The sequence below is a fragment of the Syzygium oleosum genome, unplaced genomic scaffold (assembly GCF_021117445.2).
Source record: "Syzygium oleosum isolate NSW1041296 unplaced genomic scaffold, Sole_v2.1 Sole_v2.07, whole genome shotgun sequence".
Lineage (NCBI taxonomy): Eukaryota > Viridiplantae > Streptophyta > Magnoliopsida > Myrtales > Myrtaceae > Syzygium > Syzygium oleosum.
In genome coordinates this window covers 3,562,683-3,589,095 of record NW_026607491.1, presented here as the reverse complement: position 1 = coordinate 3,589,095, position 26,413 = coordinate 3,562,683, and the positions used below count along the sequence as shown (strand labels likewise).

The window sequence follows — 26,413 nt, the reverse complement described above, 5'->3', positions numbered from 1 at the left end:
GAGGATTATTCTTAGTAGATGCGTTTATAAAAAATGTGTATGTACCGAGTGTGACGACAATCGCTAATTTGATCTTTCCTCTCAAATCTGAAGTCCTTTACAGCGCGAGCATGTAAGGCAAACGCACTGGAAGTCTACAACATGGCTCGTGTAATCTTAGCTTATGAAAATGCATTGTCAATATAATGAGAAAGAGGTTTCTAGTTTAATACAATTCTACTAAGAACATAAACAGGAGGTACATCTCAATATACAGTATACGCACTGTAATATATTTGGGAAGTGGCTACTCTCAGTACAAGTCGGTTTGATGGGTAGGGTACAGGTCGGTTTGATGCGTAGGGAAGAGCTTCAAAGTTTTCTTCGCTAGGTTCCGGATGTCTTCTCTACTGGATTCAACTGAAATTCTTTGTATTCGTTTCACTGCCCCACTGGACATGAAATCCCTCCAATTATCCTCTGAAAAAAGCAACGTGACTCCATTAAAAACATATAAAAAACAAGAATAGTATGATGCCTGCCAAACACTCGTTCCAGTAAAGTAATGTCTGTCGTATCATTTATTCAAGCGACATTGAATGTCCACGTGAAAGATGAATAGATTACTGTTTTGCGCCAAGTGGCACAGAGCGAGCTCGATATGGCGCTTGATTGAAGTAGAAGCGCAGTCGGAGTTTGCAAGCAACCACTCAAGGGCACCATCTTCCATGAGAAGTGAACGGCCTTTCCGATGTCCTACAGGAAGTCGACTCAGATTTTGAAAGAATAAAAGGCCATTGGTTTACCAAGTGTTATCAAGTGACATCCTGAAGAGAAGAAATGACTAACCTTGAATAACCGCTCGGGATTCACATTTGGCAAAATTAGCGAATCCTCTAGCAATCTGTGCCGTGACATCATTAATCCCTGATCTAACCATTCCCAGAAGTGCTTCCAGGCCTCCATCTTCCTTCAACATCACATGCAATTTTTCTGTCACATGCAAACTTCAGGGCATCAGTCCACTAAATAAACATCAGCACAGAGAAAGCAGAAGCAACATGTAGTTCCTATATCATATATAAAAATCATATATACGTGTGATTAAAAACCCGGTTCTACTCAATTCATGTCCCTCAAACGAGGTTGTACAGGTTAGACCAAATAACTGGGTTTCTCACCACAGGAAGATAAACTAGAGAGGATGAAGAAGCCAACATAATTGAATTACAAAGACTATGTTGGAGCTTTCAGAAAACTAAATTAAAAACTCTTTTCTAGTTTCTGGCATATATGTTAAAAATTACTTGATCCAAAAAGTTTCTTGTTTTATTTGAAAGAAAGGGGCAAGAAATAGCACCAGAGAGTGACTACGAAAAAAGAAATATGTTTTGGCACGACACTCTCTACCGATGTGGTGTAGTGGAGAGCACATGATAGACTAAAGCATTGGACTAGTGTCAAAGATAACTTCAGCTCACCATTTCCACATAAGTTAGCAATTGCACCAGCCACCATTCTTTGAGTCTGCGGATCGTCTGTTGTAGATGCTACATTTGCAAGTAACCGAGCGCCTCCTTTGCTCATTATCAAGCCTTGGTTCAACTCTAACATGGACAAGCACATGAGTTGGAGTTAGTGAGATAATGAGTTGAATAATGAAATGCCATTGGAACACTACTCCAGTGGGATGGACAATTTGCACCAATCTTTCAAATCTGGAAAGGTTGAACAAACCGGTTCGATGGCTTCAGTTAAAACTGCTAACACTATCTGATTCCAAATTCAACTATATCTCAGAAGTGATAAAAAAAATTCAAAAAAAATCAGAAAGAAATTAGAAAAAATACATAGTACAATGTAAAGATTATTCCCCAATTTTCTCGACTAAGATGGTCATGATTATCATTGTTACTCTCAAAATGCAAAATACACAGGTCAAAGCATGATGTGTCAGAAAGTCTACACGATGGCTTTCAAGCTTCTAAAAAGTATTTTCCTATCTTTTGACTAGTAAGTGGCTGTACCCAGTGAGAACGTGATAAGTGAGAACCCCGATAGAGCATAGAATGGAATGTACATGGCACTTTGATGTCATAAGTCAAAGACATTTCTGTCTGTTACCCTTTGAATACTGCTTCGGGAAGCAAAGTACAAACTTTTAGCTCTACCGAAATTCAAAGCGAATGTTAATATCAGCTATCGTTAGTTCTTTGCTCTTAAAATCTTCATCGTGTATAAGCTAGTTCTACTTCACTGAGTAAGGTGTTCTGAATTTTTTTAACCAGTTATCTCACAGAAAATCCGTAGCAAGTTCAGGAAAATGATAAAGCACCATTTCAATCAAACTTTTTGTGTAAAACTTTTACTGCATAGAGTCAATAACAGTAGATCACTACATTGTCTTCTGCAAGCTTTTACCAGCAATGATAAAGCACCATTTCAATCAAAGAAACTGCATAAGACTTGATACTTGTTAAAAAAAAAGACTCAATTAGCAACATGTTAAGTAGAAGCCACAATGTTAAAATAAAAATATGTGAAGGACTTGAAATACCGTTCATTGCCAAATTGGCAATGGCACCAGAGGCCACTCTAAGCACAGTTGCATTTCGTGATGACTGCAACAACATAAGCAGTGCATCCAAGCCTCCTTCTTCCACAATTTTTTCTTGATGAATGTCTGGAAGTACAAATAACATTGAGGTCAGAGCATCAAATCAGGTACATCACCTAGCATGCTAGATGGTCTAGCAGATTAGATAGTAAAAATTTGTGTACTCCCAATTTGGAAAACGATAGCGATGGATGCAATTCTTGGGAATTTCTAAGAATATAGGTTAGACTCCTTTCCCTCATAACCAAATTCATATGCTCTGGAATTTTAGATCCACCACCATGTCAGTTTAGTGGACATGAAGACTTACTGGAAGGACAGACTTGGCCATGCTGTTGAAAATCACATAAGAAAAGGAAAATTCTCAAGAAATACAAACGAGAAAAGACAAAACCAACTGACAAAGGAACCCGGCAAAATTTACTTATAGATCTAGAAATATGAGGAGTTTCTTAATATTGAGCATTACTTTAACTATAAAATCATGCAGAAACCATGAAACAACTCGTGCAGTGATCAAGAATTTTGACGAGGAAAGAAATCTGGTCATAACTGTGCTGTCATATTGATAGTATTATGATTAGTTGAGCCACTGACAATCCCCATGTACGTATCTCCATGTTGATAAAATTTATTAGTCAGGTTACCTCCTAAATGTTGTTATCCTGCATAACTTTTTTGAAAGATTTAGACTTTGCAAACTATTTAGATTTATCATATGGATCTTGTTAACAAATACCCTAGGGCACTAGTTGAGTAAAATGAAAATAACACTATCCAAGACACTTCCAAAATGGAAGACTTACACAATTTAATAAAGTCACTTCATACAGTCAAATTTAAGTTTCCAAAGAACATTTAATAAAACATTTATCAAGTGTCCCATTGCTACTCCTTAATATTTTTTCCTTATCATATTAAGAAAAGCTTTGCATGAAATGGTTCCCTAATGACGTAACAATATATTTATAGGATATGTAATCCCATTCAACAATAAAAAAGAAAAATGAAATTCCAACGTTAATAACTGACCAACATAAATCTTCATGTTCCTAGCAAATACAAATATCTTCATGTAGCAAATCTCCCAAGTATTCAGTTTCTACTTACAATAGGATGGACAGCCTCCATATTTTCACATTCTTTTAACCACATTTAACTTAACAAGTCATTAAGATAGACAAGTCCCAAACATCATTAAGTGATTGTTAGACCACTTCCTCTCCTTTACTCTCATCCTTGACTTACCAGTTACCACTCAACCACAGCACTATCTTCGTATTCACTTAGGAAAGTCAACAAAAGAAGAATGTTTCAGTCATTATAATGCCTTCTTTCCTCAGCAATTATCATTACAAGCCCTATTGAGAAAATAAAATGTTGCCCAATCTTCAAAAAGAACTTGCGCAATCCCAAGTGAGGGTGCCACTAGTGCTAGACAGGTAGGACTGACGCATGCAATCACTGAAAGTTAGAAACTATTGGCAATACTTTACATACCTTCAGCAGCAAGATTAGCCACCACTTTCACGGCATGAATTTGGACATCGATATCTTCAGATGCTAATAATGCTAATATTTTTTCCATACCAACTTCATCAAAGAAACAAATTGTAAGTTGCGGTCATCCTTGAGATTAACAGAAAATTACAGGTCTAAGCTGTGAGATATATTGGGATCTATCTTGCCTTCTTCACATATTTTCGCAATCGTGGTCCTCTGACTTGATTGTGTCTCCTTAAATGGGTTTGATTTATGGAGAACCCCCATAGAACAATTTGGTGAAGACCCTTTACCAACATTTTCTTTCATGTCTAGTTGCTTCTCCTGTATAATCGTTGCCCATATTAGTCCAGAACCGAAAGAGTGTCCTTTCTCTATGAATTCCAACTCAACTTACCTTTTGATCTTTCTCGTTATCAGCTACAAGCTTCTTTACCTTAATTAGCTCATCCTCAATATTCTTCCTCTGCTTTTCTTCTTGTAGAAGTCTTTCCCTCATCGTATGAAGGTCTTCCGTTAACTTTACCTTTCATTGCAATAAGCATGTAACAAATCAGTTTAAGTCTTTAACTCCACTGGGAATTATCTTGCATGTGATTATTTGTGCCGTCATGGGTTGGCTCAAATTGCACTAAAGTAATACTTGAATAGGGAAATTTTGTTAGGAAATTTGTCCACCACACCTTCTCATGTAAAAGAGCTTCGTATCCCGCTTTTCTGAATTGAAGTTCATCTGCACCTTCCTCATGAAGCTTGTGCATCTCTTCTAACTTCATGTTGAGTTCGTTGATCTCTTTTTGCCCCTAAACATGAAAATAACAACAGAGCTATAATGAAAATGGTCCATGAAAGATTAAAAATTTCCCCCTTAATTAACAAGACTTAAATATCAGCAACATCATTTCCAAGAGAATCAATTTGATATACAACATCAAGCTAAGATAGAATCATTATGCATATCTGATGATGAAGTAACAGTAGACTGTAAAGGAAAATGCAATTATGAAACTTCACAGAGATATCCTAGTTCAAATATAAACCGATCTATTAAATAAAGTTGAAAAATACATATTTTTCCAGGTACTTGTCAAGACTCAAGTAGCAAATCCCCTCTCAATACTTTCCCTCCTAGTTCAGGCATGACAGAATACTTGAAGATGCCAATATGGAGAACCAACAGAATATTTATGACTGAAGATATGCTAATGAGTTCTCTTCAGGAACTGGTTCAGCTACATATAAGATGCCTTCAAAATAACAACAAGGTCTATTGTGCATGTTTTAAAGCCTTGTCGGGTGCCAAATTATTATCCTGTACTCTTTTAAATATTTTTCAATAACTTGAAAATGTAAATCTTATAGAGAGAGAGAGAGAGAGAGAGAGAGTATCTTATAACAAAACACCATATACTATTTAACAAAAACTTAGAATATTAAATCTTTAGAATTTTTATTTATTGGAGAGTGTAATCTGCAGAACTTTGTATTTTGGACATCCCAAGGCAAATTACTAACTAAAGGGACATTACTCAAAATTGTTACATTAAGCGCAAATTATTGAAGTAGTGCTCCTCTATTTCCACTCGACTCATTTAAGTGCCGCTATAAAGGAAAAGGCTAGTCAAGAAATAAACCTGCATGGAGCTCTGAGAATCACTTAAAAGCTTCTTCGCCAAATTGAGTTGCTCTTCAACGGCTTCAAAACGGCCATGTTTGTCCTCTAATTGCTTCATTAGGTCAGCAATTTTCTTCTCATACATCTGAGTAGTTTCATCAAGTGTCTTCTGATAAGAACAATGTTCCATCTCATGTTGCTAATATTGGGGAAAAAAACTGCCTTCAGAATGTTGCAAAAGTTACAAATAATTAAAAATAAAAAAAGACTATCCAAAATAAGCATAGCAAATTAGCAAATTTCAAAAAAAAAAAAAAAGCAAATTTCGCAATATTAGTTTCTGAGATAACTGGATGTGAAATTATAGTATACGTTCTAGTATCATACAGGAGATCCTAATATCTCAATTCATCGCGTTGCTTCTATGCATTCTAAAAATCATGACAGGGCATGCCTAATTAAAGATACTGCCAATAGTACGTTTTTTTCTTCACCAACCTGAATAGTTGTCTGATGATCACTCAAAAGCTCCTTCATACGGTCTAATTGTTCCTCGGCATTCATGGCACAGGAACGGTCCTCTTCTGATTGCCTAATCAACTCTGCTATTTTCTTCTCATACATCTGTGTGGTATCTGCTAGTATGCTCTGATAAGTAGATGCTTCTAGACGCTGCTGCTCCTAAGAGCCACAAAGAATTTGTTTATAGTAACGGGCTGAATTACAGTAAGTTGCATGTAACCGTTTATGTTTGATACCAAGTCCAAGGATGTCTAATAAATGTAATAGAACAAAATATCATGATGCACATGCATGTAAAATGGGAAAGACAGCTGTCAAGCTTCCTTCTGGACATCCATATGGTTTAACTTACTGTTGTGCTGGCCAAGCCATACGATGGTCTAGCAAGATAACCCAAACAAAGGTAACAACACAAGTGACTTCATTGGTTAGTCTCACTTTTATACGGAAGAGTTAATGGTTTGCATATGCCTTTGTATAATTCTATAAAATCAAGAAAAGCAAACATTCTAAAATTTCATGTCGGGGTTTGCTCTTTTCGTGTTATATCTTTTCCTACTTCCACACTTACTTAAACATTAGGACACTAACCCTTGAAAGAATGGGTTTCAGGATGAGGAATTAGCATTGTGACCACATTATTCATTTTTTATCTCAGCAACCGAAACCATTACCTATAGAAGTATTACAACCTACAAGGCATTCCATGAGGAGAAAAACATAGGTCGCTGATTCTCAATATACAGACTTCACTACGATAATTAGCAGGATTACAAGGGTTATTTTCAAGACCCAGCCTCTATCACATATCATTGACAATATTTTCAGCACTATGCCCACGGCAAACCATAAAAAGACATAAATTAATGGGAAAACACACAAGCTGGCTACTGGAGCTGGATTGAACAGTCAAATCAGGTTAAATGGGGCTCGCCCAATCTATCCACTTCCACCGTAGGGTTGGCTACCTCGAGGTTTGACACACCTGCCAATCACCTTATTAAGCTTGGTCTAGCGCTTTTGCCTTTAGTATTGAGCATAGCCAAATCCAGGATACAGAGTTTGGGATGGACAAGCCTGGCCTGGGCCTTCAAAAATTCAGCTTACCTAGCCTGCCCAGATCCATTTTTTTCCTTTTTGTTATCTTTTGCACCAAGCGTCACTTTTCAGTTGATTGGGTGGGCTTTAAATGGCAAAAGTGTATGGGTATAGATGTGGAAGAGCGCGGCCTGACATCAAGCCTATGCTCTGGGGTCGAACATAACCCGCTGAGCTGATATTGTCAATTAAGAATAGATGAAATGTGCAAGCTTTCAAGAAGAGAATAATGGTGAGTTTTAAGCTTTAAAATCTCATAAGGAGACTAGTTGTAACTACACCGGTAAAGAGATTGCCTATGCCTACTGGGGAAAGAAGTTCAGGTTGTGTTGGTCCTCTCTTGAACATATGGAGGCATAGGTCACTAGGTCTTAGTCATGAGACATTTAAATTAACACTTGAGATGGTGATTCAAAAGCCAACTCCTTAGCATCCAATCAAGTAGTTTTCCCAACAGTGACCAGGTGCACCTGCTCTGGCTGCATGCAAGTTTGCTTTAGGAAAGTAGGTCTGCAGGTTACATAAGAACTTGAATTGGTTTCAATATGATAAAAAATTGAGAAATTGTGCCTTTCATAGACAAGTTAGTTGAGCATTTTCAACCTATGAGTTTTACTGCAGGTAGAACAAAAGTTAATGGCCTTAACACTAATTTTGCAGGAAAATTACACTAACTTCTCAGAGCATAACGCCAGTCAATTTAGAAAAACTGATAGCAAGTCCCTATCATGCTGCCACATTGTCCCGTATTTTATTAAAGAGAACTACCATGATATGGAATGTTCAGTAAGAAGGCACCAACAACATAGTAAGGAAAGAGGAAATGTCTTCAGAGAAGTAAAGCATTTGAATGAAGGAGGTACCTGGATGTAATTTATATTTGCTTGGTGCTCTGAAATCTTGTTATGCATCAGACCGTTCTCATCTTTTTGGCGGTTTAATTCAAATAAAATGTCTTTCATCTCTGACTCCAGACGATCATTTTCCTTTTCTAAGAACTGGAAGAAAATGAAGAAGCATCACCGAAAAAACATTTCAAGAAAGTATAAGAAAACTGTATTTATTCCACCAGACAAACCGGACAAGGAGATAGGAAACTAATCTGAACCAGTGATAAAAAGGTGTCATTATATTAAATGAAGCTGTAACACTAGCATTAGAGTCAACTACCTCGGACCTTTTCATTAGACTTTTTTCTGCCCTGGAAAAAGAGTCTTCACACTCCTTAAGCTGTCTCTCCAGTTTGCCCTTATCATTCTCTCTCAACTTTTCGAGCCTCTCCACTTCTGCAGTAAGGTGGTCTACCTGACTCTCCAACTTACGGCTTAAACTTTCATAATCAAATTCTTCTTTGAGTTTCATCATATTAACAATTTTCATTGCCTGCAAAAGCAACTCATAATCAAGCTTCCATGGCATTATAATAAAAAAGATTGGCAGATGATGTATGTATACACACATACACAAATCCACTTGCATTAATACAGAGACATACGTGCAGTCGGCATGCATATACTCAACACCATGTGCATGAATATGCCCACCTGCACTCACACACACACAAAAAGGATATCCATGTGTTTATGTTATTCTCTAGTGGATTCTTTTCTTTCCCTCTTTTCTTCAGCACTTTCCAGTTTCAGCTTGACTTTCTAGAGCAGCATTCCTTCAGCACATCTTCGACAACCATCAGTGGACCATTCTTATCATTTTATATAAGTCACTTGTAGTTATGTTGTTTTACAGCTGCTGTCATGATCTTCTCAACAAAGGTAAAAACCAAAAGAAATATTCTCAGAAATCAGCTCTGTTTGGCGGATAAGAGTAGTTAGACCATAATCATCATCTTCTTAGACGTATACAGAGTGATATTTGTATCTTCTAATTAATTCAACCAAACTTAAAGTTGACACAATGAACATCTTCTCATCTGAAATGAAACCAGGATTCACAAATAGGAAAAGAAAACCTTAAACTTTAAGTAATGCGGTTCTGATTGTTCTCCGTCCAATAGAGGAACTCATTGCGATACAGGTGTGACGATGAACTCATTATCGTAATAAATATCGGAATTCAACTTCAGAAGCTATTGATTGTCTACTACCAATGTGTGCACAATGATTTGCAGTATTTTTGCATAATGAACTCTTATCTATCTCACCCGCTGCCCAAACATAATCGTGCTAGTGGTCTCAGCATAATGTCGTGCAGATGGCCCAATTGTTATGATAAGCGAGGTCCTTGCTGAACCTATCACATAAAAACTATCGACAAGCTGAGAAAGAAGGTTTGCAGAGATATTCTTGAATAACCAATTCTTAACTGAATCATTCATCTAGGATGTTCATAGCACACTCGAATCTTAAAAAAATAAAAAAAAAAACAGTAATGAAAGAATGATAGCATGTAATCGGATGAAGCTATTATTTTGCACATAGAAAAGCACCGAGAAGCTGTTGTTACATTCACAACCAGTGATGTATAGAGATAAATGTAAAAAATATGTACGTACATATTTGAAGATTGAAGGATATGGTATGTCTCGCAACTAAGTCTGGCAGTAAATGCATATTTAATATTTGAAGATTGAAGTAAGACAATGCACTAAATTAAATGATTTGAATATTGATTTAGTAACTAGAAGGTCAGTGTCACAAACAAAGTTTTCAAAGTTCTTTTCAATCTCTAGGAAGCTAGTATTAAGTTAAGAATGGATAGCTGAAAGTTGTATTCATGCACCTCCAAATGAATCACGAAGCAATCTTGTCAGCTTAGAGTCCCTGAAAGGTATATGTGCACTGTTCTCAGCCAAGGCATTTATGCATTTGCCGAGAGAAGTGAGAGAAAGATTAATAAACTTAGCCTCTTCAAGCAAATGGCCCTCACTGCCTGCATCAATAACAATAAAATACATAAAGTACTTTTTCAGGACACCCAAATTCCTAAGGACAAACATAAAAAGTAGGAAAAGTGTAGAACTTGCAACACAGTGGATTTGCCATGGAAACTTCAGGAAACAACTCTATAACAATGAATAAAAGATATGTTCAGTATCAAATGTGAGTGTCGCCAAAGGATCAGGAAATAGTGGCTTCCAAGAACATATTATAGGATAGTCACAAACCAGATTTATCTAGTCTTTCTGATCCAGCAAGATCCACGATTAGCAATTTGCTTTTGCGAACTATAGGAATGGGCTTGCTACGAGGTAAATTAGTCTGATCCCTGTCCTGGAGATTGGTCTCATCTTTATCTTGACCATCAACATATCTTCGAACATTGACCTAGGATTAAAAATCATTCCTTCAGTGTTAACATCACGTCAATTAAAAGAACCAAAAAGGTCCTCTAGAAATTAAGGTACAATGATTCTATAAAACCGATAGAAAATGCCCACCATGAGAATCGAATGACTGCGTGAAGATTCAGTATTTAGCTTTGTATTAGCTGCATGACGATTTGCCTCACCAACTTGCAACAACTCTTGAAAATGATCGACACCATGAACATTAACTACTGTGGCTCCAGGCAGTGCCAATTCCCCAGTTTTGGGGTCCTCGGTAATGGGAATGTTAATCTTTTCTGGGGAAAGCAAATCTTGTATGGATTCCATATATAACTGAGAAGCAATAGTAAAAAAAAAAGAAATTAGTGGAGGTACTTTACAATTAAAACCTCTGTGTCTATTTCATCAAGAATAAGCCCTGACCAAGTATTGCGTAATCAACCAGAGACGCATGCAGAAAGACAAGAAACAGACAGAAGCTATTCGTGTATGATATACTGGGTGACAGGACCTTAGTTTCAGTACAAAGCATATTAATGTGGCTGGCATTTAAAGCAGTTCATATCACAAGTTTGTGCTTTAAATAATCACAAGAAATAGAGTTCCAAGACATAAGCCATTAAGCCTCATAAGGCTGACCTTGGTCAATCAAGAGTAGAATAGTTATTTGATTAAGTAGACTAAAAACTTCCAAAATCCGCCTTACCAAAAAAAAAAAACTTCCAAAATCCATCTAGCTTATAAACTTAAATAAGATGGCACATTGCTGATAAATCAGTTTTTCTTGCTAGGCAGTAAGCTCTGTTCTAGCCAAAAAAAACATGACAGTTACTGCATCACATGTCAACTTAATTACCTGCAGATAGGATACTTCCACGCTACCGGAAGCATGAGAAATATTAGAAATGATGTCCTCTAAAGCTCTAACCACTATACCACGCTCTGATGCATCATCTTTGCCTAGTCGCCCAACTGTGTACGTCTTGCCAGTGCCAGTTTGACCATAAGCCATGATAGTCCCGTTGTAGCCACTCAAAACACTCTGCAGGAAAAGCAAAAATCACTGACAGATCTAAGCCTTCCATTATCCCCCCCCCCCCCCCACACAAAAAAAAAAAGAAAAGAAAAGAAGAGAGAGAAAAAATTCCGATAGCACACTTAGACCACTATATAGTCCCAAAAAGTTATAACTTCCAAGCGCACTCTTGTCATCCAAAATTTCAAAATCTGATACTCAATTTTTTGAATGGCATAGTAATCCAGCATGGAAAGTGTAAGAACATCTTAGATTTAATTCAAACTTAGTAAATGACACCCGGTTATATACTTGTGCTGGTTCTGCTCTGCTCTAGCGATAAAACTATGCTTTTTATGAAGCATAGGGTCCAAGTCTATTTAGAGTTTTCTGTGAGTCTTTCTTGAAGATGATTCCAAAGGATTGGGGGATCATGTTATTGGCAAGTTAATTATGAGTTAATACGTCCATCACTCTTTTTCCTATGTAAACAGAGATTATCAACCCCTCACCTATAGATTACATAGTTTATATATATAAGTTGGATATGCATATGATGAAATATTTATTGGAGACTCAAATAGTGGGCCATATTAACTTGGTCACTGACAAATTCTGAGACAAACCCCTCCACCAAAATTGCTCTACACCGACGTTATAAAATGAAACAACAAATAAAGTTATCCCATAATAGAGTTCCTGTGACAGAAGGCTAGTGCCAGGTACACACTTTCAATTTGCATATACATAACAGTGAAGATGCTCATACACTTAAGTTACTTACCTCAACAACAGGTTTTGCTACCACTTCATAAACACGTCTTTGGGAGGCAGTATCCGTGAAGACTTCATCAAATCTATATGATTCAGAATTCCAATTGTTTTTTCTCAACTTTAACCGCTTCATCTACATGAAAGCACAAAAATTTAACTTAGCTCAAAGGCTGTACCGATGTTCCTTGCAAAACATTATGTTCATGTGGTAAGACTGCAGTACAGATATTCAGTGCCAACTCAGAAAAGCCATATGTCTGGGTTTTAAATAGAGATAACCAACCTCAGGCTGCAATTCGACGCAATCAGCATAGTCAGCGTCCAAGAGTAGATCCTCTGAGTTTCTTGGTCTAAGTCTGACAGCGACTCTAACCCTGCCTGAATCTGTAATTCCAACAAGCTTTAACTTGAGAACTTGAGAAGATAAAGGCAACAGACAAAATGCATCAATCTCTCAACTGCAGGAGATTATATTGTTCGTCAAACTTCATAATCGAATGAAACGAAATCAAACTCATTGATAATATGTGCACGGACTAATTGAAATGCAAATGTTTGATGACCTCGATATTATTTTCAGCAGCTTCATGGTCCAAGTAAGGCAAAAAATGTAGCGGGAGAGAATACGTGGTGGCTAAGGGATCTCCAGCTTGAATCGGTGCCCCAAATCATAAAAACTGATGTTCCAAGCATCACAAACTATTTGTTGCACAAAGTTATTTAATTAATGGATTATTGCCATGAGCACCTGAATAATCACTTAATCATGGAAATTACGATAAAAAAGCGAGCTTTAATCAGCAAAATCATTTTGCGGTCGCAATTCCTACTTTCAAATTTAGATTTGAAAACATTTGGAAACAACTTCACGGCTGATAAAAGAATGTGATGCCAACCTAAAGAAGTAAAGTCAATAGACAACATGACTCGATGTGTATGCACTCTTTTTGAAGCTGAGTTTAAAGAGCAGTACTAAATAGCCATGAAATCACTCAAGTTGTCAGCTTTATTCTTTTCCATATCTCAACTACAGTTACATGGTAGCATAGGACCAGCTTCATTCTTTCTTTCTACTGCGGAAACGGCATTTCAGCTTCGACTTCGAGCTCCAGCTTCAAATCAAAAATTTCTTCGGAGTTGACCCGAAGCCGAACTCGAGTCACGAAACGCTTGATCAAGTCGAGCTCAAGCGAAACTCAGTTCCCACCGAGGTCAGAGAACCGACCCGTCCCACCCAAGTCAACCCAGGAGCCGAAAATGCATTTTGCTCAAATCTCAGAGGGAGGAAAACTAACCTCCGTCGGCGCCGGCATTGGTGTGCGCTCGGGAGTTAGGGGTGACGGAGCGCCTGGAGCCCGGTGCCTTGGGGCGATTGCTCTGTCCCTGGCTTGCATTGCCGTTACTTCTCGCCGCCGGCGCCGACGCCGACGAAGAAGAAGAGCCATGAGCGCCGTTGCTCGCCCTCTGATTGTGGGGCGCCCTCGAACCGAAGCTCGTGGCCATCGCTTCCGTGATCGCCCGGACGCCTTCCCTTCAGCACACGCTCATCTCGCGGAATGCGAAATGCCGAGGACGGAGACGGAGGCGAAGACTGGGTTAGTGCGCGACAGTGCTGTCGAAGCTCTCTTCAACGATTTGAACCGGTCGCAGAGAGATTGAGGCCGGCACGACGACAGAGAGAGAGAGAGAGAGAGAGAGAGAGAGAGAGAGGTTGTCGCTGTGCGCGTGGAGGGACGGCAGGATTTTTGTATGGAGTTTCAGCGACGACGACGACCGACCGATCGATCATGGCGTTGCGGCATTTATTAGTTCATTTGGTTTTTTTCGGGTTTGAAAATTTGAAAAAGGTGACTGCTTTTGGGACAGACAACGAGGTACACAGTCGTGTCGGCTGGTACGACGTGGATCCCCACAAATCGGAACCGACGTTGCTCTCGCCCGACACGTCAGGTCGCGGGATGCACGGACGACGAAGCTTTTTGGTGCAATCAAGCCCATCAATAAGACGGCCTTTTCCCATCGTTTAGCGACGGCTAAGTTGTATCGCACGTGAGCCGCACCCCCCGCGACGGGCGATGCGATTGATCGGTCACGTCACGTCACGTCACGTCACGTCACGCGGCGAAGATGCTTGTTTTTGAGCTTTCGATGGGGGCGGGCGAGGTTAAGAAGGAAACTAATCTGAAATCAGATAATCGTGTTTGATCGTTGAGATAATGGTTGGAATATGATAGGATCAAATGAGATATTAAATACTTACAATCGCATCAAGTGCTTAGTACATTTCAGGATAAGATTAAAAATTTTAAACATTTTATTAAATTTTAAAATTAAAAATGAGAAAATTCGATTAATTCAAAGTTAATAAAAGACCTTAGATTTAGGAACTGTGGCCATCGCCCCCACAGTGGCCACGATAAAAAAGGGCGCCGATAAAAGCAAATTTTTTTATTTTCTAGAACAACTCTTGTTTCAGAATCCCATTCAATCCGTAAAATCAACAAAAAAAAAGTAGGTTTTCTATTTCCTAGACAAAAATGAGAATCATTTCTGAGGAGTAACTCTTCTTCAAAACACACGCTCATCCTGAAAATCGAAAAAGTTAAAAATCAAAATTTCAAAACTTCATGGCTTGTAATCCGCCACCACTTTCAAAGAAAAATTTAAATTTTTGAAGCAATAAAAATCAAAAATTTCAAAAATTCTTTAGAATACCTATGCCACCCACTTTGAGTTGAAATTTAATTTCTTTTAGATGCCAAAAAATAAAAATAATCAAAAATCAAAAAATTTAAAACTTCATATAATGTCTCGAATACCCGCTACCATCTTAATAATAAATTTAAATTTTTTTGTTACTGCCACGCTAAATACCTACGCCACCCACTCAAATAAATTTAATTTTTTAGATGCCACAAAAAATAAAAAAATAATCAAATCAAATTTAAAAACTTCATTAATGTCTTAGAATACCTGCGCCACCTAATTTGAGCAAATTTAAATTTTATAAAAAAATTAAAAAGCAAAAAATCAAAAATTTCAAAATTTCACAAAATTCGCAGAATACCTACGCCACCCACTTGAAATAAATTTAAATTTTTACGCCGAAAAAATAAAAAATAAAAATTTCAAAATCCTCACTTAGCGTTTAGATTATTCAAAAAAATAAAAATAATCAAATCAAAAATTTAAAAAAACTTCAGCAAAGAGAGTGGGCAGGGGAATTTCAAGCGACTACCGGCATTGTCTTTGCGTCGCCGGATTGATTGAGGTCCGCTTTGTCGGCCATGCTGAAGATTTACAGTCTCTTCATCAGCATCTTCCCCCTCTTCCCTTGAGACGTTCAGTGTCCTCCGTGAGAATTCTGGCGTCGCGGCGGAGTCCTATTTTTGTCCACTACGATATTCATCACCGTATCAATGAGGTGGTGCAGGCGGAGCCCGATTTCCAGCCACCAATGTTTGAGGTGGTGCAAGCACTGCTTCAATGAGTTCAACAAGAGAACAAGAGCAAGAGAACTTTCTTTGGAACAACCAGAGGGCATCTCAAAGACCCGATGATGCAAACGCCTGTGAGCAACTTCAAAGACCAGTTGCATCATGCCTACAATTTCTTCCTCTTTTGTTAAGTTTTTTTTTTATTAAAAGATTTCTTATCCAATTTGGGTTTATCCCACTCCGGATTTTTTATCCGACGTTTTATCTGGACGTATCCGGATTTGTCCGGTCTGGAGGACGTTCCCAAATATTGGATATGACAACTTGTTATCCTATCCAGACTCAAATCCTAACTACTAAAAGCAATCAATATTCACCGTGAGTGCTTTTGGTTCTGTTTTGGGGGAAAGTTTTTGAGAAAATGCAAAACCCTTTGGGTTAAAAGGATTTTTTCGAAATGCAAATATTATTTGGTAAAGTGCATTTGAAAAATTCATTAGGAAGCAATTCTGATTTAAATGCCATTTGCAAAAACCTACACTTTGTAAAGACTTTTGCTCGTTTTATTTTTAAAAAAAACTCTCAAATTATTTGCCGGCGAAACTCAGCCGCTGTCGCACGACCTAAGGCGACATCACCTGGGTTCCCGCAATCTTAGGCGTGGCTGGCCGGCACCAGAGTGGCTTGCTGGCAGCCAAATATAGCCTTGCCAGCAGCCTAAACCCTCGTCAGTGAGATCGCGTGAGGTGGAGACATTTCCGATATCTTGAAAATTGAGTGAGGGCAAAATTGGAAGAGTAAAAATTGTATTTGCATTCCAAGAATGCAGCATTCCAAAGCAACCGGGGACCTCCTTCGGGCGAAAGTCCTTTGGAGATGTATCCCGTCTCCCGAACATGATTTTCAAGTATTGACGGCGGGGTCTCACTCGATATCTGAGTGCTTCTATCAAGAAAAGTCATCGGTACAAATTTTGACCTCGGACAAATTATAAGACGGAACTTGCACGAACATATGTTGTGGCGTTCGCATGATGTGTAATCTTGGAGTTACCAAAGAAGGAAATAAAATCTAATGATAGAAGAAGTAGGCGACTAGATAATAATGATTATACCAGCATATATCATAAAATAGACAAATTCGTTTATTACAGGTCAAGGGCGGGATGTTTGAAAGTCAAACATATTTCCTGATAGCATGACCGTATCCAGATTGATCATCGTAGTACCTCGACCACAGCATCACGCCTCCGTATTCAGGATATCGTTCAATGCTCGGAAGAACTTCCGACAAAAGATCGTTGACGGTGATGAAGCCACTGCCGGCAGCATCGGGGGACGCAGGCAGCCCCAGGAAGATTTGCTTTGCAGGAATGGTGATCCACTGCTTCCAAGCATCTTCAAGATTGTCAATGGCGGAGGAATTGAATTGGCAGGGAGGGTTGTTGTAAAACTGGACCCAGACGTAATCGAACAGGCCGGTCTCGAGCGCGCCTCCGAGCCAAGCATCGGGGTAAGGGCACTGAGGAGCTGCGGTTAGATAGACCTTGTTACCTCTTTTACCGTATTCAGATAAGTAGGTCGCGAGATCGTCGAAGTGCGCATTGGACCCTCCTTCGATGTCAAAGTCGATGCCATCAAGGACCGCATCGCCAAGAGGGCGGGACGACGAATGGCCACCCAGGAAGCTGTTCCAGAGATAAGCCGCGACTTGCGCGGCGTCCTGTTTGGAGGTCATCGGGGGACTGCCTTTGTCTCCTCGGAGAGAAAGCATCACCTTTATGCCTCTGGCCTGGCAGGACTGGATATCGGAGCTCAAACCCATGCAACCATTGACGGTCGGATCGCAGTGACCGGCGAGATTGATCATGGCCTGCTGGCCATCGCCGAAGGTCGGGAGAAAAGCTATGTTGACGAAGTCATAGCTGCCCGTGGCGCAAGTCTCTAGCAAGGTACCTTCATTTCCATTCTGGCCCCAGTACACTGCAATTCCTCCGGCATTGCTGCCGACAATCAACGTAAGAATGCATGAGCAGAGGATTGCTAAATCTACTGCAGATTCCTGCTTCATCTTGCTGCAAACCCAGATGCTAAAATGTGTAGTTTCTTCACTCGAAACGATCTTTCGAGCTGTTTCCAGTTTGTTTGCTCAAGGGATTGAGGACATTAGGGTTTTATATCAAGAACAGATCCCAGTACGACCGACGTTTTTTGTGCTTTCACATGAGGTCACGTACCTTGCAATGCAATGGAGTCCCATAATCTATTTCACTGCGATGGCTGCGGACTCACGTAGGTGCTTTGGTTAATAAAAAGAAAGAAAAGAAAGATGAACATCTTACACTCATCTAGCTCCTTTCTGGTTTAGTTTTCCTCTTCCTTATGTTGTTGTCTCCTACGTTGATGTCTTGCTATCTGTCTGCATGTGGAAGTTGTTTTGCATTGTTGGATCGTTCCATTCATTTGCTAAAGACGTTGCCATAACTACGAGTGAGATGTAGTTTGTCTTTTGGGTAATTTTAAATTTGTATTCTTGTTTCGAAGGTGAGGCAAGGGACATAACGTCTTATTTTATTTGCGTTTGACCTAATCCATAAGATAGGTAAGATGGTATTCCTCTCTGTCATAAAAAATATAGTGATTTCTTATTCTCATGGACCTGAACTTTTTTTTGTATCAGTGGGGTGTCCTAACCTCTTGAAGTATCTAGCTAATCCCTAACCATATAACAATCCCCATGTCTCATATATATCGGAAAATTATCGTAAATATAGAGGTCTATGTTTTTTGAAAGTGACTTTAGAGAATATGGTAATTCCAACTGTGGTGCCGAGTGAGAAGGACGAACATGCTTGCCACTTGAACGCAATCCCATGCCGTTGGACATGAATTTGGTTGAACAAGATAGTGTTTTGACGGTTCAATGTTTTTTTAAAATATGAAGTATTATATCGGGTAATTGATGCTTCCAAATTAACCATCCAATTTAGCAATAAAAAGGGGGAAAAGACTAGGAGGACAAACAAAATGTGAAATCGGAAGTGATAATCATGCATTTGTACGGCTGCCTATTTCGTCCTTGAGGAAGTGGAGCCAAGGTTCACGCAGAGACGACAACTTAGCATTCACATCTAAATAGAATTCGTCAAGGCAACTATGCTTATGTCAACACCTCTCGTATTTTGGGAGTTACCACCTATATTTTTTTGTCGGGCAATAGTAGACTAGTAGTCATTGTACTTTACATATATTGCTGGAAATAGTAACACATTTTTTTAGAAGTTTTAAAACTCGTGCCGATGTTGCATTTGAGTGATGAAACTTTCATTTTTTTCGTTCAATTTCTAAAATTTGCACAAAAATTGCAAGCATATGCTAGTTATGTTAGTTTTCTTTGGATAGAAAGTTCACTTTTTTTTATTTTATTAAAATCAATTTTCTCATCCTACATGGCCGTCGCTATGGTGATGTTCGCGAACATAGGTCACCCGACATAACAAATTCAATTTAGCTAAGTTAATTAAGATCACTGATTAATATGTAAAAAGGGATAATTATATAAATGATTTTTTTAAAACTTTGGCCCGATAGACAATGTCCTCTCTGAACTTTGATATTGCTCAATATGGTGCCTGAATTTTGGCTCGATGTACAATGTCATCCCTGAAATTTTAATTTATTTAATGTTGTCCTCGAACTTTTGGTAGATGTTCAATAAATGTCCTATACTATATGAAAATATCATTTTATTCATTCAAGTTCATGGAATTTGCTGATTTTCCAAATTAAACAAACAAACAAATTAAACGAATTATTTATTAGATTCTAATTTGGATCGAACATCTTACGTGGCTGCACGCATCATTTTTTTTTTTCACCGTTCAAACTTATCAGATTAAAAGCCAAATCAGTAAATTCAGTTAACTTGAATAATAGAAGGATAATATTTGATGTATATAAAAAAAAATTAGGGATCATATTGAATAAATTAAAAGTTTAAAGACCACATTACACATTGGACTAAAATCAAAGGATCATATTGAACAAATTAAAAATCTAGAGATGACTTTACACATTGAGCCAAAGTTCATGTGCCATTTGTGTTTTTTTCCCACGTATAAAAAGCGGGAAGAATTTATATTTAGCCCAAGTTTTTTGGAGAATTTCATTTCGATCCCTAATTTATGATTTTTATTTTAATCATCCAGAGAGCTTTTTCAATTCTCATGAACGTCCGACCGCCGTAAAACCCGAAGCCGCGTGCTCAGCACCGTCGCAAGTTTGATTGGTTTCGCTAACTCTCGCCGACCATGAATCTTGCGCCGCCGCCGCCGCCGGCGATGCCGCCGACCTGGTACCCGATGTTACCGCCCCACCCGCCGCCGTCGAGCGCGTTCTGGAGCGGCGCGAACGTCCGCGATCGAGTTCGAGAGTTGCAGGAGACGCTCGCGCAAGCGAAAGCAATGTATGGTCGTCGCCACTTGATCCTCCACCCCTTTCGATCTCGCTTCGATTTTGAATTGTTGTTTCTTAGCACCGGGTTGTTAAGCACATGAGCGCATCGACAGGCGGAGGGAGCTCGAGTTGCTGGGGACGATCAAAGAATCCGAAGCGTGCGGTGAAGGCGTGAGAAGCGGGGCTTGCGGTGGTCGGGCGCGCGAGTTCTTGAAGCACGTCGAGGACGAGGGCATTGGTCTGGAGTTGCAAGAGATGCGGTCGCTGGAAGCTGCGAGCTCTGTGATTTCGAAATTGAGAGCCCAGCTCGAGCCGTTCAGAGTCGTCGCGGATGAGGCGGGTCCCTGGGAGGAGAAATCGGCGGTGTTCAGATTGTCGAGCAAGATGTCCAAGTCGAGGCGGAATAAGCTCTGGAGGAAGAGGAAGAGGCGGCGCGTGGCGGAGCAGCAGATGAAGGCAAGCTGTTTGTTTAAATGGCCGTTTGGCTCTTGAGTTGTCTTTCGGTAATTGGTTAGTGTTGGGCTGGAGTGCTCGTTTCGTCTGATACTTGCTGTTCTGTGAATAATTTAGGAGCGCGAACGGTTTGACCAAGCTGATCAGGATGCTGATGAGTGGAGAGCAAGGGAGATCGCCAAGGATATTGCGAGACGCAAGGTATTGTGGCGTATGTGTTATGAGATGCGGGAAGGTCGTGGATTTGTCATTTGTTTGCTCAGCATCGATCGTGTCCTGAGTCTTCTCGTTGCTTGTCGCGTGATCTTTGAAGGGGAGCATTGGCCTGATTAACTTCATTTGTGTCCCAAGCAGAAATATCGGTTCCCAATAGGGGAAAAGCTTTGACTGCTTAAAAGTCGTAGATATGTATATACAGCATGGCACAATTGGAGGAATGGGAGGAAGTATTTTGAGTATGCTCGTAAGTTGAAGAAGCTTAAATAGATGCTCTTTAAAACATTGATGTGCAGTCTCTATGGAGTTCCTTGGATTCACTAACCTTGCAAATGGGAGTGTAACTTGGACTAATATGTTCGTGATGATTGTTACTTTACTGTCCACATTTTGGAGTTGTAGTTCCGAGTTTGTAATCGAAACAAATGTCATCTGGTGATGTTCAGATAGAAAAGATGAAGGAAATAGCAAAGCTTAAAGCAAAGGAGGAAAGGAGGAGGTTGGAATCCGAGGTGAGTGCTACTAGTCTGTTCACTCCACTTGTTTGGATACTTGCACTTTATTTTCGGAGGAAAAGATTCTCTGTCATGTCTTGAATTCGCTCTTTCATTTGCTTTTATTGAATGTGCTACTTTAGATTCTTCATGGTGATGTTTTGGATATGTAACACGTCTTAGCATTGTCTTACTCTGTCTTTACATCATTGACTCTAAACTAAGTCGCTCAATGGGCTACAGTTATTACTTTTTGTTGTGGATGACCAAGGTCTCACTGATCACGAATATGCTCAATTCTTGTTGTACATATTCGTTAGTTTTACTACTGGTAATTCAAAGAAGTTTTGAAAATGGTGCTAATAACTAGCATGAAGAATTCAGAATTGTTGTCAGTTCGAAATTTTCGTTCGTGTTCTTGTTAATTGCTTTGTGGGATGAAGTAAATATGCCTCTTTCCCAATGAATGCTCTGTTTATCCAATTGCCTGACAGTATTGATTGATTTTACTTATATTGACTCGATTTCCTTGAATATTACAAATATTTTAGAGCAGAGAACCCGATTTTTATGTTTAAAGACATTTCCTTCTAAAGACATTTTTGGAGATTGATTCTTTGTATCGTATTGCCGCTACCTATTATGTGTTTTCTTTGGCTCCTGTTGCACTTGTTTAATGAACTTATTCTTTCTTTTGCTTTCCAGCTAGAGCTTGTCTTGATTGTGGAGAAATTGCAGGAGCTACGGTCAATGAGGGTTAGAAAACTGAAGAAGCAGGGTAAACTTTCGTGCTTAGTGCTTACCCATGTGATGCCTGTGATACCTGTTGCAGTTTCTACCAGCTTTATGACTTTTATGACATTCCGTGTCGTGTTTCTGTAATGTGCAACTTTCCACTGGCTTTTTGCTATCTCGGTGGAAATGAATTGCACATGTTATCAACTACGGAGGCATCTACTTTTTCATTTGTCAGTCAGATTGAGCTGTCGTTCATGTGAACTTTTGGAATTTTCCCACCCGTGTATTGGGCATTTATGTCCTTGATTGTAATTGGTGTGTCTACTTGTGAATAGGTGAACCAATCGTGTGAGTGTTGTAACTATGTACTAGAAACTCATTTCCTTTAATTTGCGTGCTTTATCAAAGATTGCAATTTTTATGTTGTTCAGTTGCTGAAAAGGGCAACCGTTTGTTACATTCATGGTGAATTTTCTCAGTGCTAGCTCACCTGGAAGTATGAATGGTTGGTCTGTTTTGCCAGGACATTTTCTCCCAGAGGAGGATAATGAGTTTCTTGAGAGAGTTCGAGTTGCTGTTGAGGAAGAGGAGATCCAGGCTCGCATTGCGGCTGATGCAGATGCTGCAAGAGATGCCATTGCGACTGCCGAAGAATCTCGCAAAACAGCTGATACTGCTGAGTCTGACCCGAAAGATCAAAATGATGTCACACATCAAAAGCTTGAAAACAAAGATGAAATTACTGATGAGGAAGGCAACATTAGCTCTTTAACGGGCGGTCATAATGAATCCAAGAAAGAAGCACCAGAAGGGAAAGCTCATATTGGATCTTATGAGGCCTTGGCAAATCTTCCGATTGAGTTCTATCATTACTATCATGGCAGTAACACTGATATGGGGACTCTTATAGAGGTTAGATTGCATGTGGTTTTGGTTTATTCCTTGCTCCTAAATTAGATCAGTATCAGGGCTGAGTTTTCTGACCTAACAATGAGAGTCTGGTTGGCCTTACATCACTGCAGATCTAAATAACAAACCACTGTTGGTGTTCCGAGTTTCCTTAATAGCCCCTCTGCATCACGTATCATAATTTGTTGAGGCCATCCTTGTATAGCAGCATAATTAAGTGATAATTATCTGCTTTATGTGAATTAGCGAGGGAAAGTTGATGTGTTCTTATATATCACGCAGGTCAGAAGAACATGGGATGCATATCTAAGAAGGGGAGGAAGGTGAGGACACACATTATTTTTGCTACCTTCATTTTACAAGGTTATGTATCCTGCCTGTTAATTGGCTAGGTGCATTTTTTATATATTGTTATCAGCGTACATGTGAGACCAACCAACTAAAATGAGAGGAATAATCAGGGTAAGTGAGAGCAAGATCCAGGAGGTTTGGCCTAATGATGGGCCACCCTTAGGAAGATCCAAGAGGCCTTGGGATTGATTTCTATCTTCCCCCTCTATGAAGAAAAGGAAATGAGAACAGTAAACTAAATCCACAACTAGTATGTAAAGAGATTAGAGAGCCTGGGGCAAGAATCTCTGGTTTCAATGGTGTGATAGTGAGATGTTTGCCTGTTTGTTTAGTCAATAATTTCTGTGTCCTGCTGATCTCTCTAGTTTGGTCATCGTCTTTGCTACTTCCATCATGATGCTTCCATAGGAATGTACATTGGTGGCATGCATTTATTACCGCTAGAGTCTCTACCTCAATTGTTATTTCTCCATCAGCTTCAAAGTTCAAGCACCATATATAGATTTTTCTTCTCAATCACTGAGCTCAAGAGAAGTTAAGTGCGTCGGTAGTGGTTTCGGAAATTCTGTCATTTCCTCACAGAATTATTGTATATACTGTAGCCGCATACCTGGGCACTGGGTTCAACCGCCACCTCCGGCAGATGAAGTATGGGCTTCCTACTTGGTGAAGCCAAACTGAGGGACTTTGGCTTGCAATTCAATCTGTTGGCATTTTTTCTCTCTCATACAAGAGTAAGATCTGATATTACCATTAGCAATGCGTTTTTATTTATTTAAAATATCTCTTTGATTTGTAGGCATAGCATCCTTTTGAGGTTCCCATGATTACAATTTTTAAGTTTCCGTAAATTAATTAGTTGACTATAATGATTGGTTATTGCCAATTCCTTTGCAAAAAATTCCGTTCATTGTGATTGCATGTCATCTAAGAATAACATTTCTGAAGTACTGACCAGTAATGCATTACAATCTGTTTGGAACTTGCGAAACTGGTACTTTTGTTTTTACTGACTATTGTGTCAGGTTTCTCTTTTTCACCATCCATCTGTAGTTTAGCAGTTCACGTGGAGCTTCCTGCCTTTTTTATAACGTAATTTTACTTTTGTGTCATTGTTTCAGAAATCTGATACTGGAGCATATGGCAGACAAATTTCTCACTAGCATATATCATGCTGCCCGAAGTATTGGTATCTAAGTTTGTTCTCTGGTGGGGATGAAGGTTTTATGATAAGGCTTGCCTGCTGGAAACGCAGCTGCTGCTTGGACAGATCCAACAACACTTCTTTCAGCATAGTGATGATCCGTATCAAAACAGACAATGCACAAGCTGAGTGTTGAATCCCAAACAAGTTGCTGCATTAAGCTATCAAGCTTCAGACAGACAATTCTGGGTCGATTTTGTGACTCTTGTCTACTGTCCATGCTTCCACCACTTAGAATATTCTTGTGGCAGCAAAAAAAGAGAACCTCGGATTGCAATGCAAAATGGCAGTCATGGAATGTCAGACAAAAGGAATGCCAGGACGAGTTGCCAAAAGAGTTTTTACAGCGTCAGACAATTTACTTGCCATGCTTTTTCGTTTTTCCCCTAAATGACTGGAATGGTATCAAGTTTACTTTTGAGAGGCTTAAACTACTAGCTTGGCGTCGTAAGTGAGAAAGTCAGTTCGAGCAGAGCAACTTGCAGTCTTAAATCGGCAATATGTCACGACTTGCCTGGTCCGGCTCTTTTGTCATGGCAGTGAAAGCATAGGGAGGGTGTATATGAGCGGGAGGAAAGATACGAACTTTGGAGAAGCTGGACCTAGAAGCAGAAGTGGGAAAACTTTTGCCTGACATTAGTTGAATATACAGACCTGTTTTGTGAAAGTGATCGATTGCGCTTAGCACCTGAAATTTGTATGGGGTGATGAGGCGCAATGGGATCTGAGAAGGGCAAACTTGATTAATTCGTCGCGACTGTTTACTTTCAATCCTATATTCTTCTCTTCTTTCATCGATAACAGAGTCTTTCGATACGCAGTGACTGGTGTAGTTCCTTTCGTGACTTTCCTGACCATTTGTGATGACTCTCTCATTTTTGCCGTCCGATGTTGTAGATGGCGAAACTGATAATATGTGCCTTCGCTGGATACTTCTGGTTTGGGTCATGGTTGTTCTCGACTTTGGGGAGTCTCGCTTGCATGAACGGAAGTCCAGAAGACTTCTCCTAATGAGTTCATTAACTCGAGTACAGTCCAAAGTAATTGACAACATCGTTGTATGTTTGGACAGTCCAAAGAAGTCTAAAAGTGCTTCTGGAGCATATCCTTCATCAATCTAAAACAGTGCATAAAATTACGAAATTCCAACCCTGCTTTTAACTTTTCATCTCCCTCTCTCCTTCTCCTTTCCCTTTGCAATTCTCAATCACATAGTTTTATGCACAGGGGTATGCGCATGCTTTCCATTTCTTTCTTATCTGATTTTGCTCCATCGAATTCTTCTTTTTTTAAATGGAACAGGAAGAGATCATGGACTGCCCTCCCATCTTTATCGTAATTGGTGCTTGATGCCATCTTTTCATAGTTCTTTTGATTTTGTCATGTCCCCTAATAGTTTTAATTTACTCATTAAAATATGAGATCTTGCTTACAAATATATTAGATATGAAGAGTAAAAAGTTCTAAACTTATTATACGGCGGCCAATTCGGTCCTGAACCTTTTAATTGTGTCAATTTAATCATAAATTTTTAACGATTTGCCATCCGGCCAATTTTGGCTAGAAATTGCTGACATGGTAGTCTAGTCAGCGTCAACCGTCTTATGTGGCATGGCCGGCACTGACGTGGACAATTTTGATTTTTTTTGTTTTTTTATTTTATTTTATTTTCATTCCTTTTTTTTTTCCGACTATGGGTCGACAAGGTTGCCGATCGACTCTTGCCTATTGGCTGACAAGGTTGCCTG

General features: G+C 39.3%; 3 protein-coding genes across 3 annotated transcripts; 1 reads left to right on the top strand and 2 right to left on the bottom strand.

Moving 5' to 3' along the window:
- Positions 1–156: 156 nt before the first annotated feature.
- LOC115690730 (kinesin-like protein KIN-UC) lies at positions 157–14,116 on the bottom strand. Its single transcript, XM_030617194.2, has 21 exons — positions 13,705–14,116; positions 12,693–12,793; positions 12,420–12,542; positions 11,477–11,662; positions 10,732–10,953; positions 10,459–10,618; positions 10,074–10,223; positions 9,496–9,584; positions 8,505–8,717; positions 8,198–8,332; positions 6,213–6,395; positions 5,734–5,913; positions 4,783–4,902; positions 4,497–4,625; positions 4,285–4,423; positions 4,097–4,189; positions 2,537–2,662; positions 1,461–1,586; positions 829–972; positions 607–735; positions 157–459 (listed from the first exon to the last, which is right to left on the bottom strand). Exons 1-21 carry the CDS (start codon positions 13,910–13,912, stop codon positions 293–295), a joined length of 3,123 nt encoding a protein of 1,040 aa, XP_030473054.2. The 5' UTR covers positions 13,913–14,116; the 3' UTR covers positions 157–292.
- A 2,906-nt stretch (positions 14,117–17,022) lies between these two features.
- LOC115690717 (hevamine-A-like) lies at positions 17,023–22,962 on the bottom strand. The gene is made up of 2 exons (XM_030617169.2): positions 22,931–22,962; positions 17,023–17,848 (listed from the first exon to the last, which is right to left on the bottom strand). The coding sequence occupies exons 1-2, from the start codon at positions 22,960–22,962 to the stop codon at positions 17,023–17,025; spliced, it is 858 nt and encodes a 285-aa protein (XP_030473029.2).
- On the top strand, positions 20,067–25,466 carry LOC115690716 (U11/U12 small nuclear ribonucleoprotein 59 kDa protein). The gene is made up of 9 exons (XM_056313443.1): positions 20,067–20,310; positions 20,414–20,756; positions 20,871–20,954; positions 21,416–21,481; positions 22,169–22,241; positions 22,725–23,113; positions 23,393–23,433; positions 24,064–24,195; positions 24,583–25,466. The coding sequence occupies exons 1-8, from the start codon at positions 20,156–20,158 to the stop codon at positions 24,140–24,142; spliced, it is 1,230 nt and encodes a 409-aa protein (XP_056169418.1). The 5' UTR covers positions 20,067–20,155; the 3' UTR covers positions 24,143–24,195; positions 24,583–25,466.
- Positions 25,467–26,413: the final 947 nt, after the last annotated feature.